The 14,472-nt window shown below is 39.8% G+C and overlaps 1 protein-coding gene and 1 pseudogene across 1 annotated transcript in view; both read left to right on the top strand.

Moving 5' to 3' along the window:
* The window catches only part of PURG (purine rich element binding protein G), a 57,330-nt gene extending 44,853 nt beyond the window's left edge, over positions 1-12,477 (top strand). The window contains exon 3 of the mRNA XM_063610897.1: positions 11,368-12,477. Coding sequence (XP_063466967.1) covers positions 11,368-11,424 — 57 coding nt within the window. The 3' untranslated portion in view covers positions 11,425-12,477. The remainder of the gene's footprint in view (positions 1-11,367) is intronic.
* LOC129491668 (acyl-CoA:lysophosphatidylglycerol acyltransferase 1-like) lies at positions 67-3,964 on the top strand (annotated as a pseudogene).
* Positions 12,478-14,472: the final 1,995 nt, after the last annotated feature.

Genomic DNA, 14,472 nt, shown 5'->3' with positions numbered 1-14,472 from the left:
AATCATCCCCAGCATGTACCCACCCATGTTATGCTGGGACTGAACCTCAGTTATCAGGCAGGAGAGATGAGGGCACCTACTGGGAAACATGTGTTGCCTTGTGAAGGAGGGGCCTCTGCAGCATCTTCTTACACAATAGAAGCACTAGCTCTTACCAGAAAGGATGGGGCACTTGTGCAAGCCCAAAGGATTGGGAAAGAAGGTGGCAGTCTGCCTAGACAATATATTCAAGGGCCTCCATCTACATACCCTCATCCCAGTTTTCAGGGTCCCAAGTTTTCCCAGAGTCCCAGGTGTTCCCCGAACCCCCCCCAGCTCCCACCGCTGGCAACCTATTCTTCACTGAATATTCAAACATCTAGGGATCTCTACAGTTCTAACGATTTGATTTTCACCTGTTCCACCATGTCTGCTCTCCCACACTGCAGAAGGTAAGGGCCTTCTTGTAAGACGCCAAAAAGCCTCTTGCCTCCCACACTTAGCCATTTACTGCTTGCTTAACTGCTCTCATTATCCCTTAGCTAGCAGCAATATAACTTAGCAGTAAACAGCCAACAATTCTGCTGTCTTTGAGGACATTTTTCTCTCCATAAGTTTCAAATGCTTCAATCATCACACCTGCAACATCTTTCCTCCCCACCAGGACATCTTCCCAGGTCACCATCAATGAAACCTTTCACCTTTGACTCACCACCTTATGCTACCGACTATCCACACCCCACCTATCAATCAAGTTAATATCCTCTTTGCCCACTGGAGGGTTGGTAGGTCAATTCCAAATCACAATCTTACCACCTGTTTTCTTGGATCATTCTTGATACTACTTTTGGTAGCACAGGACATCTGAGAAGCCAAAGCCAAGATAGGATCAGACACGTAAGAGATATACTGGGTCAAATGCTGGTGAGGGAAAATGGGGAGCTGGAGGAGGCTGGGTGAGATATCAGGCTCCATTATGATCCCACCCCTATAAAGGAGAGAACAAAGAGCTTAGTTTGCAGCATTGCAATAAGGAAGATTCAGCAAGGCTAACAGGGAATGCTCAAGCCAAAGGTGCTTTTTAGAGGAGTCTTACGTCTTCAGAAATGGGCCTGCCTTAGTATCCAGCCATGAGCAGTCAATGGGAACAGCGCAGGGGAAGCGGAGCCCTGGCCTGAACACAGGAATGGAAGTCAGAACACAGCAGTTTGTGCCTTTAGTTACTTACCCTCCCTGAAGTAGGAGATCAGAGAGGCACACTCCCAGGGCTGCCATGCCATTGCACGGAGGCATTTGAGAACACAAAGCGAATCTCGGGCATTAATGAAATGGTCAGGCTTATTTTGCTCAGTTTGACAGGGAGATAATTTGTATTCCTATACTCAAAATTGGGGGAAAAGAATCACCCTAATTAGAATCTGAACAGACCATAAGTAATAAACTTAAAAGTAATATTAAAGTATTAATGAATACTCTTAAGCTCAATTGTCGATTTTCTATTGCAGAAAAAGTCAAATACTTTAAAACTTCAGAGACTATTTTGGGAGGCTGAGGTGGGAGGATCCCTTAAGCCCAGCTGTTCAAGACCAGCCTGGGCAACATAGCAAAACCCTGTCTCTACAAGTAAATAAATAAATAAGCTGGGTGTTGTGGCACGTGCCTGTGGTCCCAGCTACTCAGGAGGCTGAGGTTAGAGGATTGCTTGAGCCCCCAGTGGTCAAGGCTGCCGTGAGCCGTGATCGCACCACTGCACTCCAACCTGGGCAACAGAGCGAGACTCTGTTTCAAAAAGAACCAAAAAAACCCAAACTATTTTAACATACAAATATCTCACATATATCTCACATATATATCTTATCTATGGAATGAAAACCATTTCTTTCAATATACAAAAAGCTAAGTTTGTACAAATAGTAAGTATAAAATGATTTTCACTTAAAAGATGATTTTAAAATGATTTTGATATGACATAATAGCAAAACTCTACTATTTGTTTTCCACAGTTCAATGAATAGTCCTCCAAATTAATTATATACATATATTAACATGTGAATATAATTTTAAAAATCTTTTTGTATGTCCAAGCGTATATATGTATGTATATCAATTAATTTGGAATATATATACATTTTGAGACAGAGTCTTGCCCTGTCACCCAGGCTGGAGTGCAGTGGTGCAATTTTGGCTCACTGCGACCTCCACCTCCCAGGTTCAAGTGATTCTTCTGCCTCAGCCTCCCGAGTAGCTGGGATTGTAGGCATGTGTCACCACACCCAGCTAATTTTTCTATTTTTTTTTTTTTTTCTTAGTAGAGATGGGTTTTTGCCATGTTGGCCAGGCTTGTCTCAAACTCATGGCCTCAAGTGATCCACCCACATTGGCCTCCCAAAGTGCTGGGATTACAGGCATAAGCCACCACACAGGGCCTTAATTTTTAAGTAAAATTATGTTTTACTATACCCAATTATACTATATCCAAATTACTTTTCTTAACATTACAACTTTTGCTTTTCACAGCTTTTTAAAAATAATACTTTAAAAAATTGATTAGCCAGGTGTCGTGGCGGGTGCCTGTAATCCTGGCTACTCAGGAGGCTGAGGCAGGAGAATCGCTTGAACCCAGGGGACAGAGGTTGCAGTGAGCCGAGATCATGCCCTTGCACTCCAGCCTGGGCAAAAATAGCGAAACTCCATCTCAAAAAAATACACATATATATATATATACACATATATATATACACACACATATATATACACATATATGTATATACATACATATATATGTGTATATATATATGTGTGTGTATATATATGTGTGTGTATATATATATATATATATATATATATATACAAAAATTAGCTGGTCATGGTGGCGTGCACCTATAATCCCAGCTACTTGGGAGGCTGAGGCAGGAGAATCACTTTAACCCGGGAGGTGGAAGTTGCAGTGAGCAGAAATCGCACGACTACACTCCCGCCTGGGTGACAGAGCTAGACTCTGTCTCAAAAAAAAAAAAAAAAACAGATAGAATGGCGAAAAGACATTAAAGCAATTTCAAAAGATGAAGCAGTGATGTTGGTGAATCATCAGGCTACAGCAGATGTGTGCACACTGATGATGTGCCTCCAGGACAAAGGACTGGGTGCTGCTCAGATGATGTGGTTGATGGATCATATTTTTAAGTACACAAACTTTGGAATTGTTTCTGTAGTTCACAGAGACTTTTTTATAAGACAGGGAAGATCTTATCGTGACCAACAGTTGCTGCTTCTCAGAAGCACTTAGAAAGTAATTACAGGAGCAGAGATCGAAAATGGATTATTTCGTTTCCAGAAAGGGGCTTCCTCAGGAAGAGGTGAGAAACAAGTCAGGCATTTGCAGAGAAAAATAACTTGCCATTTCTTACACATGTTACTCTGCAAAGGTCTGGGGCAACAAAAATTATTCTGAATGCACTTGTAGCACAAGAGGGAAATGGAAGTCCAGCAGGAGGAGATGCTAAAGAATTAGCAAATCAAAAGGCCTCCAGTGGATAATAGATACAATGATAGCTTATCCTAAAGCTGAACCTATCAATATTCAAATCTGGATCCTTGGGTTCAGGAAACCAACAGTCCCACATGTACATTACAGGATCTTTCCAGTTAAAGATGTATCTCTGGAGACTGATGACCTTACCAGTGGGATCTACTTACGGTTTATTGAAAAAGAGGACCTCTTACCACATTTTTATGAAACAGGAGCTTTTCCACCTTCCAAGAGCCATAAGGAAGCTGTTTCCAGGGAAATGACCCTCAGAAACATGTGGATATTCCTCACACAGTCTTTTGCATTTTTGTCAGTCTATATGTGGTACAACATCATTCAGTATTTTTACCATTGCCTGTTTTAGGAATTGACTTGGACTTGTAAAGGTCACCATAGGAGTTCAGACTTTCTTTCATAAGTGTGCATTATTTTACATGTGCAAATCAGAATATATTTTAAAAAGCAAAAACAATTCTGTGGATGGATTAATATTTATTACCCTTTGGGATATTTTAAAACTCTACTGAAATGAGGATTAGTAATAAAAAGAAATTGATATGTACTTCATATAACATAAAATTTGCTATTTGAAAGTACGCATTTGGTTGTTTTATTATGTTCACTGTGTTGTGTAACCATCACCATATCACCTAGAATATTTTCATCCTTGCAAAAAGAAATGCCATGTCTATTAGCAATCAGTCCCAATTCTTCTTCTCACTCAGCCTCTGTCAGCCACTAATCTACTGTCTCTAGGAGTTCCCCATTCTGGACATTACGTATCAAGGAATCATACAATATGTGGCTTTCTATGTCTGGCTTCTTTCAGGTTAACCCATGCTGTAGGATATACCAATACTTCATTCTTTTTTATTCCTTTTTATGAATAATATTCCATCATATGGATATAGCACTTTTTGTTTATCCATTTATCAGATGGACATTTGGGTTGTTTCCACTTTTTGACTATTATGAACAACGCTGCTATGAGCATTCATGTACAAGTTTTTACATGAACATGTATTTTCAATTCTCTTGGGTATATATGATACCGAGGAGTGGAATTTCTGGGTCATATTGTAACTCTATGTTTAATTTTTGGAATAACTGTCAAACTGTTGTCTACAGTGGCTGTAGCATTGTATATCTCCAGCAGCAAGCAAATTATTTATTTATTTATTTATTTATTTTGAGACAGGGTCTCACTCTTTCACATTGGCTGAAGTGCAGTGGCATGATCACAGATCACTGCAACCTTGACCTCTGGGGCTCAAACAATCCTCCCACCTCAGCCTCCTGAGTAGCCGGAACTACAGGCACATGCCACCATGCCCAGCTAATATTTTCTTTTTCTCGGGAGGCTGAGGCAGGAGAATGGTGTGAACCCGGGAGGCGGAGCTTGCAGTGAGCCGAGATCGCGCCACTGCACTCCAGCCTGGGTGACAGAGAAAGACTCCGTCTCAAAAAAAAAAAAAAAAAAAATATATATATATATATATATATATATATTTTTTTTTTTTTTTTTTCTCTTGTAGAAACAGGGTTTCACCATATTGCTCATCCTGATCTTGAACTCCTGAGCTTAGGCAGTCTGCCCACCTTGACCTCCCAAAGTGCTGGGATTATAGGCATAAGCCACCACACCTGGTCTATTTCTTATATTTAAAATATCTTGAGTATCTTTCTGTGTGTAGACATGAGTAAAATTCTTTTTAGTATCTTATAATTCCATTGTGTGAAGGCATCAACATTTATTTAAATAATCCCCTAATAATGGGCATTGCATTGTTCACAGATTCTTACAGTGTCAACCAAGGCTATATTAAACACATTTTACACATATCTTAAGTGAAGTGTCTTGGTCATAAAAGATGCATGTTTTAATTATTTTATTGCAGCATAAATGACATACAAACCACTGTGCATATTTCAAATGTACAATTGGATAAGTGTTGATTATGTATACAGCCGTGAAACCTTCACCACAATCAAAAGAATAAGCACATCCTCAGGATCTAGGAGAATTTGAAAAATAATAATAAAAATATATATTCATTACCCAAAAAAGTTTTCTTCCCTGGCCGGGCGCAGTGGCTCAAGCCTGTAATCCTAGCACTTTGGGTGGCCAAGGTGGGCGGATCATGAGGTCAAGAGATCGAGACCATCCTGGCCAACCAACATGGTGAAACCCCATCCCAGCTACTCGGGAGGCTGAGGCAGGAGACTCGCTTGAACCTGGGAGGCGGAAGTTGCAGTGAGCCAAGATCACGCCACTGCACTGTAGCCCGAGCAAAAGAGCGAGACTCAAAAAAAGTCTCAAAAAAAAAAAGTTTTCTTCCCCTTCTGACACCCATTCTAATCCTATCACCAGGCAACCACTGACCTACTTTTCATCAACATAGATAACTTTGCATTTTCTAGAGTTTTAAATTGACTCATACAATATGTACTATTTTTTAATCTGGTTTCTTTTACTCAGCATATTTATTTTGAGATTCAGCCATATTGTTGTGTGTATCAATAGTTCATTTCTTTATATTATCCTATGGATATGGATATGCTGAATTTATATGGATGCTGAATGTGTTCATTTATTCACTTATTGATGAACATTTGGCTTAATTCGGTCTTTGGCTATTAAAACTAAAGCTCCTATAAAAAGTTGTATTCAAGTACTGTTATGTACATTTGCTTTCACTTCTCTTTGGTAAACACCTAGGAATAGAATGACTGGATCACATGGTAAGTATATGTTTAACTTTTTGAGAAACTGTTGAACTATTTTCCAAAGTGCTTGTTCCACTTTACATTCCCACCAGCAATCCTTCGACATCCCCGCCAATACTTGGTGTGGTCGGCTTTTTAAATTTTCACCATTCAAACAGGATGTTGGGGCATCTCTTGTGGTTTTAATTGACGTTTCCCTAATAACTAGGGATGTTGTGAATCTTTTCATATGCTTATTTACTATCCGTATATCTTCTTTGGCCTAGTGTCAAATCTTTGTCCATTTTTGGTTTGCCCATTTTTTGATCGCCTTGTTTGCATTTTAAGAGTTCTTTAAACAAGTTCTTATATAGGATTTGCAAATGTTTTCTCCCACTCTATGGCTTGCCTTTTCATTTTTTTTTAGCAATGGCTTTCAAAGAACATTTGAATTTGATTTCATTTTGATAAAGCTCACCTTATCAATTGTTTCTTTTGTGAACTGTGCTTTTGTTTCCATAGCTAAAATCTCTATGTCTAACCCAAGGTCACAAAGATTTTCTCCAATGTTTCCTTCCATAAATTTTATAATTGTATATATCACGTTTAGGTCTATGACACATTGTGTAGTTTTAGCACATGGTTTAGGATATAGGTCAAAGTTCATTTTGTTGCAAAAGAATACCAAATAATTCTAACACAATTTGTTGCAAAGACTGCTCAATTCCATTGATTTAACCTTGCATCTTTGTTGAAAATCTGTTGTCCATATATGCATGGCTCTATTTCTGGACTTTCTATTCTATGCCATTGATATATTTATATATCTAGGGGCCAACACTCCACTGTCCTGATTAATATGTCTCGAAATCGGAAACATTAGTCTCTCAACTTTCTTATTCTTTGTAACGTCATTTTGGCTATTCTAGGTCCTTTGCATTTCCAAATGAATTTGAGAGTCAGTTTCCCAGTGTCTAAAATAAAGCCTGATGGAATTTTTTGAAGGGATTGCATTCAATCTATATATCAATTTGGGGAGAATTGAGATTTTAACAATATTGAGTCTTTTGACCCATGAACGTTATATATCTCTCCATTTATTTAGCTCTTCTTTTTATCTCATGAGCTGTAGTTTTAAATGTACACATCTTGCACATCTTTTTCCAGGTATATTCCTAAATATTCACAATTTTTATGTTACTATCACTCATGTTGTTTTTATAATTGTTCTTATTGTTCATTCCTATCCTATAAAATATAATTGATATTTGTATATTTTGTATACAATTGATTTATTTTTATATCTTGCAAACGTGAGTATATGTATATGTATGCATGAATTATTGGACTAGACATACTTAATAGTTGGCAGAATACTCTTTTTTTTTTTTTTTTTTTTGAGACGGAGTCTCGTCGTCGCCCAGGCTGGAGTGCAGTGGCGCGATCTCGGCTCACTGCAAGCTCCGCCTCCCGGGTTCATGCCTTTCTCCTGCCTCAGCCTCCCGAGTAGCTGGGAATACAGGCGCCCGCCGCCTCGCGCGGCTAATTTTTGTGTGTGTATTTTTAGTAGAGACGGGGTTTCACCGTGTTAGCCAGGATGGTCTCGATCTCCTGACCTTGTGATCCGCCCGCCTCCACCTCCCAAAGTGCTGGGATTACAGGCGTGAGCCACCGCGCCCGGCCTAGTTGGCAGAATACTCTACATTTGTTACTTGGTTTGGGGTAAAATTTAACAAAATGGGAACTAGAAGTGTCCCCCTACCACCTTGGAATGATAATAAGTTAAAAAACAGTATCATATCCAGGGAGGAATGTCAGAGATTAATTCTATTCTTAGAGACCTAAAGGATGCAGGGATTAGTGGTTCACATCAAACATCCACTTACTTCTTCAATTTAGCTCCTACAAAAAACTGGATCTTGGAACATGACAGTGGACTACCTCAAACTCTACTATAGTAGTCCAAATTGTACCTGCCGTGTCAGATGTGGTATCTTTGCTGGAGCAGATTAACACTGCTTCTGGTACATGGTATGTGGCCATTGAACTATCAAATGCCTTCTTTTCTGTCTCGGAAAGACAGATTCAAAAATTTACATTCACTTGGGACTGACTATATGTTTAGTGTCTTGGCACAGGACTATGTCAAAATATGGCCCAAAGGGAACTGAATTCTCTGGCCATTCTGCAGAATATCACCTTGGCCCATCGGATTGATGACACTATGTTGGTTGGCCCAGATAAACAAAACGTGGCAAATGTGTTGGAAGCTTCAGTAAGACACACATTCCAGACAATAGAGAAAAAAACCAGCAAAGTTTCAAGGGCCTAGTACATCAGCAAAGATACTCAGAGTCGATGGTCTAAGGCATGATGGGATATCCCCACAAAATTGAAGGACACATTAATGTATGTCACACTTTCCACCAGTAGCAGGGAACCAAAACACCTAGAAGGGATCTTCAAGTTCTGGAGGTATCATATTCCACACTCAGAAATACAGCTCTGGCCTATTTTTTACCAAATAACAAGGAAGCTTCCTGCTTTGAGTAAGGCCCAGAGTAGTAAAGGGTTCTGCAGCAGATCCAGCCTGCAGTACAGATATATCACTTTGCCATTTGACCCAGCTAATCCTATGCTATTAGGGAAATCTGCTGTAGGCAAAGATGCCATATGGATTTTATTCCAACATAAGAATCACAATGCAGATCCCTAGGGTTCTGGGCCAAATCATGCCATTTGTAGCAGGTAATTATAAACCATCTGAAAAGCAGCTCCTGGTATGCTATTAGGTTCTGGTAGAGAGGAAATGCTTGGCTGTGGGACGGGAATTGACCATGTGTCCAGAACTACCCATCACAAACTGGATCTGTCACACCCACAAAGTTATAAGGTCAGGTGCATTCAGCAGCATTCCATTCTAAGATGGAAGTTACACATTCAGGATTGAGCACATGCAAAGGGCAAAAGGTAAAAATAAGCTATACGAGCAGGTGCCCCAGACCCCATGTCATTCACCACTATTGCACCTTTCCCTCAGCTCACACCTGTGACTACATAACAAGGCCCTTGTGAACAGTTCACAGAGAAGGAAAAAGACAGGGCTTGGTTCATGGATGATTCAGCTCAATATGTAGGTACAAGTGAAAAATGGAGAAGGGAGGTCCTCCCAATGGAGAGAGCTTCTGTTGGTGCACCTGGGGTCATCCACTTTGTGCAAAAGAAAAATGGCCCAAGCTAAGACTAGGCAGACTCATGGACAGTGACAAATGGTTTGGTTGTTTGGTCAAGACCTTGAAAGGAGAAGGACTGGAACACTGGGAAAAAGAAAATCTGGGGAAGAGGTTTGTAGATGGAAAGACTGGAGTAGTCAAGACGTGTTATCCACCAGAGAACATCAACCAAGGAAGAGGCACTACAAGACCAAGTGGCTAGAACAATCCACACACATGCCTCAGAGACCCAGAACCTTTTCCCCAAGGAGCTTATCTATGACAAATACACACTTTTTTTTTTGAGACGGAGTCTCGTCGTCGCCCAGGCTGGAGTGCAGTGGCGCGATCTCGGCTCACTGCAAGCCTTTGGTCCTTTATCTGATTATATTCAGTACCAAACAGTGCATTTTCTCCCAAATTGCAACTCTGATCACAGAAGAACTTCAGTACTTTCCCCTCCATATTTAGTATGGTACCATTTACATAAAAAGAGAAAAAATATTACTGCCTATACTTGTATTTGCTTTGGAAGTTGTATTTTAAAAAATATTACTGCATGTACTTGTATTTGCATAATATCTGATATGATTTGGATCTGTGTCCTCACCCAAATCTCATGTTGAATTGTAATCCCGAGTGTTGGAGGTAGGTCCTGGTGGGAGATGATTGGATCGTGGGGATGGGTCTTTCATGAATGGTTTAGCACCATTCCTTTGGTGCTGTTCTCATGATAGAGTTCTCGAGATCTGGTTGTTTAAAAGTGTGTAGCGCCTCCCTCCACTCTCTCTCGTCCTCCTGCTCTGGCCACGTAGGACGTGCCTGCTGGCCTTTCACCTTCCGCCATGTTTCCTGAGGACTCCCCAGAAGCAGATGCTGCCATGCTTCCTGTACAACCTGCAGAACCGTGAGCCAATTAAACCTCTTTTCTTTATAAAGTGCCTCTCGGGTATATTTTACAGCAGTGCAAAATGGACTAATACAATATCCATGGGAGGACATACAAGAAACAAACACAATTGGTGCCTTAGGAAAGAGTAACTGTGTGTTAGATTAGGAAAGAGACATTTTTTACTGTATACACACTTATTTTTTCTGAAACCAAGTATTATCAATTCAAAATAAATTTGACCAAAAAGAAAATTCCAAAAGAGTGAGTCACTTATTCAAACAAAATATGTTTATTCTTTTTTCCCTTCTTATGCCTTCTTTTTCTAATTCTACACTCACAGAAGTTGGCATGAAAGCTCTCAGCTGTCCATCTTCAAGATCTTCACAAATAGTTTCAGGCAAACGCAGCTTTTGCAAGCTCTTCTCTCTCCCTTACTACTTCCCTTTTACATAGCTATTCTTTTTCATCTTCCAGTAAAGATTTCTTTTTTTTCTGATGTAATCCTACTAATCTTAACATGTTCTCTAGTTTGTTTGTATATTTCTTTGTTTGTTTCTAATTTGACCATAATCCTTATTAACCCGGGCCAATAACAATCCAGGCTTCTTCCTCATTTTCTTTCCTTCTTTTTACACCCCCCTCTCAGCATCACTATCAATTTTAAATATCTTCATTTAATAGAGTATCTCCATGACCTAAGACAGAGTCTGTCACATAATAGACACTCATTATTTATTGAACTGAGTGAAATTAGTGAATGAATAAAAGAATGAATGATACACCCTGCCCAGAAGAGGTCAGCTCATTTTTTTTCTATGCAACCTTAAAACAAATTCTGCTACTCTCAGATTTTGGAAGGCTATAGACCTTGTGTCTGTCCTCAGAACTCCCTTAAAAGTGATTTGGAGATTCCCCACTCCTGGCTGGAGGAACATGTTGTTAGTTGCCTGCCCACTATGGGGATATTTAATGAAATTGTAGAGACGGCTTGCTGTGCTTCATGTTTTCTCTGAATTCTCTAATCCCTCTGTCTCTCGTTACTGTTGCAGGTCAAAGCAATTTGGCATGGTGTCTGGGCACTCAACACCTCTCTCAAATCAGCTTGAAGGCTGAGGCTACTGAGTTGAAAAGTGTCTTTGTCTCTCAGGACAATCTCTTCTTGATTCATGGATCTCAAAGCAGAAGAGTGAAAATTAAAAATTTTCCTGACAGTTCTCCATGGAGGCCAGAGAGTAAAAGGTTAAAAACACCAAGAACCACCAGACTGAATGTTCTTTTCCTCACACTCACAAAGTGTAAGCACTAACAAAAAAAATAGATCATCTCCTTTCTGCATTCTATCCTCTTGCCCCTGCCCCAATAAGCAAAAGTCTAAATACTGAAAATAACTAATTATATTCTGAATCTCTCACATAGTGAAGTAGTAATTATGCATTAGTGAAGAGCTTCAAGCTGAAGCCTGCTCTCTGTTTAGCAGGAAACAACCCCCTCCTATTTATTAAGAAGCTACTATATCATTTATTTATCACATACCCACCATATGCTAGACACTATGTTATTTTCTTTCGTTTATGTGATCTCCTTTCATGTATCTTTTTGTGTGCATTTATTCATTCATTGCTCAACTGGTAGCAGGAGAAAAAAGATTCCAACAGACGAATTATCTTCCTGACTTGCCTGGGTCCTCAACAACGAGGGCATACAGAAAATGAAGGGTTAGAGTAATTGGCTTTGATTTTCTACAGATGGAGCATTGTTATTTAAATAGAATTTCTTTCTTTATGTTGTAGTTCCTGGTTTTAAAAGATGGTTTTGTGGTTGAGCTAAAACTAGACACACAGCATCAGTCATTTACATTCTCACTTGTTAATTACACCAGAAAACATCGCACTCTGTGTATGGATTTGAAATCACTGGCCACCCTCCAACTCTGTGAAAGATGAGATATAAACAGTAGCATGTCTCACCGCTGAATAACTCTGAATGCAACTATGTGATTTTGCTATGTCAATACTTAAAGTGGCATGTACTCCCACATGCAAATTTGTTGGGGTTTAAATGGAAATAAAATAGGATAGTTCACAAATATCCCTACAGTCTTAGAACATTTTCATCCTTCATAAAAGAAACCCCATCCCCATTAGTTGTCAGTCCCTGGGTCCCCACTTATCAGCCTTAAGCAACCACTAATCTACTTTCTGTTGCTATAGATTTGCCTGTTCTGGACATTTCATATAAATGGAATTAAAGCTCATCCATGTAGCATGAATCAATACTTAGTTTGTAAAGAAGGCTTTTTAAATAGCCAACATCAGATAAATTCTGTGTGAGGTGATGAATAAGGTGTATTGAAGATAAACATGTAATTTAGTTATGTACTTAAATATCTTATTTTGATAGTGTCAAAGTAGGAATTTTTTATTTGCACTTTTTGATAGACAGCCATATAATTTACGTTCAGAAAATGATAATTAAAGAGAAAGGCTAAATTAAGTAGAACATATTTTACACTTTATGTATATAAGTAGGACATATTTTACACTTTAAATTTGGTGATATATTTCTCCATTTTGGCAAATTCATAGATATCATGTGTCAAAAGACAAAACTACAAAAATTTCACTTGAATTTTTTTTGTTGTTGTTTTTGAGATGGAGTCTTGCTCTGTTGCCCAAGCTGGAGTGCAGTGGGGCCATTTTGGCTCACTGCAAGCTCCACCTCCCGGGTTCATGTCATTCTCCTGCCTCAGCCTCCCAAGTAGCTGGGACTACAGGCGCCCACCACCATGCCCAGTTAATTTTTGTATTTTTAGTAGAGATGGGGTTTCACCGTGTTATCCAGCATGGTCTTGATCTCCTGACCTCGTGATCCGCCCCCTTCAGCCTCCCAAAGTGCTGGAATTACAGGCATGAGCCACCGCACCCGGCCTCACTTGAATATCTTAATTGGCAGCTGCTTCTGAAATTCCAGCACTCTGGGAGGCTGAGACAGGCAGATTGCTTGAGCCCAGGAGTTCAAAACTAGTCTGGGAAACATGGCAAAACCCTATCTCTACAAAAAATACAAAAATTAGCCAGGTGTGGTAGTGCGTGCCTGTAGTCCCAGCTACTCAGGAGGCTGACGTGGGAGGATCCCTTGAGCCCGGGAGGTCAAGGCTGCAGTGAGCCGTGATTGTGCTACTGCACTCCAGCCTGGGAGACAGAGCAAGATCCTGCCAAAAAAAAAAAAAATCTTAATTGGCTTATTTGCAATTCTAGAATCCAACAACACTTCATTCCATTAAATAGAATAAATGTTCTAATGATCCAAGCAGACAAGTTTGGTTTTATAGACAGGACTGAAGAAAACAGAAAGAAAGAACAAAAAGCATATTGGTCATTTCAAAGTTACTTTCCTTGTAAGGCAGGAACAAGAGAACAGAATATTAGAGAAATAACGGATTGATTAACATCCAGTTACCTCAGTTTACCTTTTGTTGTGAGAATTAAAGCAGAGGGAACTTTATCATCATGCTGACTGAAACTGACCTGTCTGGAAAATTATGCTGTTACATCTCTCTCCTGATTTCTCAAAAGGTCAGATAACAATTTAATTTGGTTTGGTGATATGGAACCTTGGGCATGAGTGACGCCATTTTGATTTTTAATTTGATCTGTTGGGGCTTAGTGCAGGAGCTTAGTCTAAAGCAATAACCTCGGCCGGGCGCGGTGGCTCACGCTTGTAATCCTAGCACTTTGGGAGGCCGAGGCGGGCGGATCACGAGGTCAGGAGATCGAGACCACGGTGAAACCCCGTCTCTACTAAAAATACAAAAAATTAGCCAGGCGTGGTGGCGGGCGCCTGTAGTCCCAGCTACTCGGAGAGGCTGAGGCAGGAGAATGGCGTGAACCCGGGAGGCGGAGCTTGCAGTGAGCCGAGATTGTGCCACTGCACTCCAGCCTGGGCGACAGAGCGAGACTCCGTCTCAAAAAAAATAAAATAAATAAATAAAGCAATAACCTCCCATAATTTTTACTTAACACATGGAAAGTTAATAGTTTTAATGTATTCCCAAAGAAAAAAATCGGAAGGACTGAAAAATTGGGTGCTTGAAAACTGTAGAGACTGCTTTTCTTTTTTTTTATTTTTTTATTTTTATTTTTATTTTTTATTTT

This window comes from Symphalangus syndactylus, chromosome 10, assembly GCF_028878055.3.
Source record: "Symphalangus syndactylus isolate Jambi chromosome 10, NHGRI_mSymSyn1-v2.1_pri, whole genome shotgun sequence".
Taxonomy (NCBI): domain Eukaryota; kingdom Metazoa; phylum Chordata; class Mammalia; order Primates; family Hylobatidae; genus Symphalangus; species Symphalangus syndactylus.
Note: the sequence above shows the minus strand (reverse complement) of the source record. Positions and strands in the feature narration are given on the sequence as shown.